This window comes from Bison bison, unplaced genomic scaffold (assembly GCF_000754665.1).
Source record: "Bison bison bison isolate TAMUID 2011002044 unplaced genomic scaffold, Bison_UMD1.0 scf7180017864499, whole genome shotgun sequence".
NCBI classification, from domain to species: Eukaryota; Metazoa; Chordata; class Mammalia; order Artiodactyla; family Bovidae; genus Bison; species Bison bison.
The window spans coordinates 4,359,798-4,364,122 of record NW_011495058.1 but is presented as its reverse complement, the minus strand read 5'-3'; the positions used below and the strand labels follow the sequence as shown (position 1 = coordinate 4,364,122).

General features: G+C 40.8%; 1 protein-coding gene across 1 annotated transcript in view; it reads right to left on the bottom strand.

Annotated features, from left to right (window-relative positions):
- Positions 1–2,420: 2,420 nt before the first annotated feature.
- Positions 2,421–4,325, bottom strand: part of PURB (purine-rich element binding protein B) — an 18,069-nt gene continuing 16,164 nt past the window's right edge. Inside the window, exon 3 of the mRNA XM_010829114.1 lies at positions 2,421–4,323. Within this exon, the coding sequence (XP_010827416.1) occupies positions 3,892–4,323 (432 nt within the window). The 3' untranslated portion in view covers positions 2,421–3,891. The remainder of the gene's footprint in view (positions 4,324–4,325) is intronic.

The window sequence follows — 4,325 nt, the reverse complement described above, 5'->3', positions numbered from 1 at the left end:
CCTGCATTTTCAGATAAGCCAGGATAATTGTTTTGTTTTTTGAGAAAACTGAAGCTTGAATCTCTTAAAAGACCTGCAATTTATTGCAAAGTGATAGAGAGGTAACAGGGAAGCGTTAACAGCCTGCCTGCACCAAAGCCTCAATCATTTTGCAGTAAATAATTATGGAAAGTGACTTGACAAGTAGCCATGTGTGTATCACAGCTACAGTCATTTATACCACCTACATGCCTCCCGTAGTAACATAGGGTGTCTGGGTTTTTGGTTTGGTTTTCACTTTGATTTTTGGTGCCATATAGATTTACACTGTGTCCTGTGCAGCATATGCACTGGAAACTTTCTCCGCTGACTAGAACTGCCATTCTACTTGAATGAAAGGTAGGGACAATAGAAACCAGAAGGCAAGAGTAGTATCTCATCACAAATTTTTGATCCTTCGATTTTGTTCTTAAAATTTCTCATGTCTGCAGCAGTTTGAGAAACAGACATTCTACCAATTCTCCGAAAAAGACATGTCTGCAGCAGTTTGAGAAACAGACATTCTACCAATTCTCCGAAAAAGAATTTTAGTTTCCCACTTCTCAGGAATATGACTGTTTTGAACACATGATTAGCTGGGATGTTTGCCAAAGTTGAAAAACAGTCCTAAATCACTGTTCATAGTAGCGGCTGAAAGACAAAACACAAAATTGCTTTCCCATAGTCTGTATAATGCTATTTTCTGACTGGAATTAACAAAGATCATTTCCTTTAATAGGCAGTATTTATGAATGAGTTCTGAAAGCCAGCCTGTTAATATCACTTTGTTTAACAAACCACACACTGAAAGTGTAGTCTGTGCTTTGCAGATTTCTATTGTCCCTAGTACTGAATGAGGATCAGTGAATGCTACAATTAATCCACATCCTCCTGTAATCTTCCTGCAGTGAGAAGAGAGGCCATGAACCACCCCTGCAGGAGAAACAAACCTTTGAGATTGGTTAAGACTTAAAAACCCACCACTATGACATTTACCATTTAATCTTACATAGGCAGGTCAAAATTTTAATATAAATTACTTTTTCCAACACATAGCTTATGCATTCTTTGCTCCTTTTTTTGGAGGATTCTCAAATTGATATCTAAAGATTTACATATGATATATTACTGTTATATGGTCTAATGACTAAGAAAATTTCTCTGGTAACCAAAGCTGATGCCATATATGGTAGTGTTCTTGGCATATACTCTATATGCCTCAGACCACTTCCACATTCTTTCTATTCAGCTAATTATAGCTTAGTAGCCACTGGTGAAGGATTGTGAAGACCCTGTCATTTCTACAGAGTAGAAAGGCAAGGCTAGTTGCTGCAATTCAGCCAAACAAAAAGAAAAGAAAAAAGAATAAACCAACCCCTTAAAAAGGAGAGGTACTGCACCTTTGCAAAATTGAACTGGCTCACTGCAGCTGAGCAACAGAACCACCACTGAAGCAGGAAAACAAGTTGGTCTATACAGGAATTATACATGTTTTGAAAATGAAAAAGTTACAGCAATCAACTCAGAGCTGCAACTTTAATCTTCATTGCTGCCTCAGAGTTTGAAACTTATAAACAGTTTATGCAAACCTAATAATGCTATCTTCTCAGCCCCTTTACTAAAACTGTTTAGGGATTTGTTCTCCGCAGCAAAGAAATAAACACTCAAAACACATAGGTAAATACAGCAGGACATTATTGAAAACAGCTGCCTTGTAGTACAAAATACAGTACAAGTATACAGATGTCATTAAAACATCAAAAATACTATTGCTCCCATACAGTTTAGGAAACATTCTTTGCAACGGAGAAAGTTGTTTTTTAAAAAAGAAAAGCTTAAAAAAAATCTGTTTAAAAAGTCTACTGTGGATGATGAGTAGAGAAATAGTCTGAAAAGGGCACCAATATTTGTGGCTCTTCCACTTTTTAAAAACAAAAACAAAAAAATCTAAGATCAATGATATTCTGAATCAAACCTAATTTTTTAAAAAAGCCTAATTTTATATACACAATTATTCCCTCCCTCTCAGCCACAATTCATGAAAACGACCTTTTTGTATATTACTTATTTCCCAATAAATACAAAAAGATTGTAGGTTGAATAATACCAAAATAAGATAATAAAAAGGTATGCAATAAATTAAAAGGCAGCTCAAATAAAGGGCAGGCATGCAGTTTAAAAAAAAAACGAAACTAAGATTGTGGAGGTGGGGTTACTTGCCTCCTTGTTGAGAAGGTGTCGCACAAAGTATACCTGAAAACTTTGGAAAGACCATTAGCTCCCATTCAATTCAAAGTTACCTAGGTCTATGACACTTCTAGGAATACCTTTTGATGGGGTGGGATTAACTTGATTAGTAAAAATCATACTGAAAATCCATTTAAAATATAGAAGCGGCGATCCTTGAAAACCCCAACTTTTATTCTTGAAAGACAGCTGGATAAACTGGCAAAAGCCAGTCTGTTGAAATTTCAAGATGGTATAAAAATGCTTCCAGGATATAGTCAGCATATTCACGTTCATTTCAGCTCCATTCAAATGGATTTCAGCTTCAAAGGGCACGCTGCTTGAATCACTCATCCATCATTTGCCAACTTTGATTGTGAGGTACTGATACAATGGACCAAGTTCTTAAAAATTTATTTTAAAAGAATAAATGATGCTGGAATTCTGGACCTGAGGATCTTAGTATTTGAACAAATCCACAGATTAAACTGAAGGTAGATGACTTCAGTTTTGGTTACTTCCAACTTTTCTGTGTGGACTTATATTCCATTAAAGCTCAGGCTTGTAGCCACAATGTTCCTTTTGTAAAGATGTCCAAGTTTTATGGTTTAAAATCCAGCCAACCAGTGGCCGAAACAGCCGAATTAGCCATAATTCACTGGCTCACACGGTGGAGCCACGGGTATCTGGCTCTCATTCATATCTAAGCCATGACCTCCATATTTGGAGATCGGGGAAGAACTTTAGTGAGCAGCAACCAATCCACTCAAACAGTTTTCCTTGTGCTTTATGCCTGATTTCTTATTGTGCCTACCTCAGCAACCCCCAATGTAAAACTGCTTTTATCTTTGAAAAAAATCTGCCAACTTCCAAAACATTATAGTAAGGGATTCTAGTTCAAGGATTGACATCTGAATCCATTTGCATCCCGGAAAATAATTCTGCAAAGACAAGACACGGGCCTTGGTCCAGGTTCTATGCAAAACCATTTAAAAATGGATCCAATTTGTTTCTGTCCCTGGTGGCTTCTTTAATTCTTATTTTGCCCTGTCTATGATTATGTAAAGTTGCATTCCTTTTCATGAAACTTGTACCCTCAGGACTGGGTAACTGCAAAGGCCTCTCTCTTCACAAGAATTCCATGAAGATCTAGATCCAAAACGCTGATTTCAATGGAGGTGAAGGGATAGACACTGCAACAGTGAGGTCTAGAAAGATCTTTAGATCAAGTTACCCAAATGTAACACAAATTGAGCTGTCATCAACGGGTCTGGGTAACTGATGAGGTGTTCCTTGGCCAGCGTGCAAGGATCTATCCCATCCAGGGTTATCCTGATGGATTTAGGAACCTTAGCTGGGAAGGAAGAGAAGCTGAGACTTCTGCTCAGGTGAGGAGACGCTGTTGTCCTCTCTTTGCAGATTACTGTCAATTCCTTGGAACTTTACTGCTTTTCTCTAATTGTCCTGACTGTTTTCTTACGGTTATTTCTCTTAATTAACTATATTATTTAAAATTTTGTTTTCCCCCTCCGGGGCCTCCCTTGCTTCCCCTCCACTAGCTCACTGGGGATGAACAGGAAGGGGAGTTCTCTAGCCAAGGAGACGGTGGTGGGGTGGGGAGGCCCGTAAGGGAGGAAGCCGCGAGTTTCAATCCTCATCCACCTCCTCTCCCTCTGACTCGTCCCCGCCGCGTCGCTCATAAAGCTTATCCCTCTGCCGCTCCTGGATCTCTTTCATCTCATCCGCATATCGGCAAAACGCGCCCCCGAACTTGCCCCAGGCCTTGAAAGGGACCGTGATGGCGTTGCGGTAGGACGGCTTCACCTCGCTCACGCGCAGGAACACTCCGTACTTGTTACAGCCCACGTCGAAGAAGAAACGCTTGGAGTCCACCGTGATGGAAGTGCCTTCTGGGAGCTCCCCGTACAGGCCGCCCCCAGGGCCTCCGGCGCCGCCGCCCGGGCCCCCCGCCAGCTCGTCATCCTCGCCGCCGTAGTCGTCGATGAGCTTGGCCAACGCGTCGCGGAACTCTATGAGGCCCTGCGCGGGCAGCGCAATGGTCTGGCCGCTCTGCAGGCCGC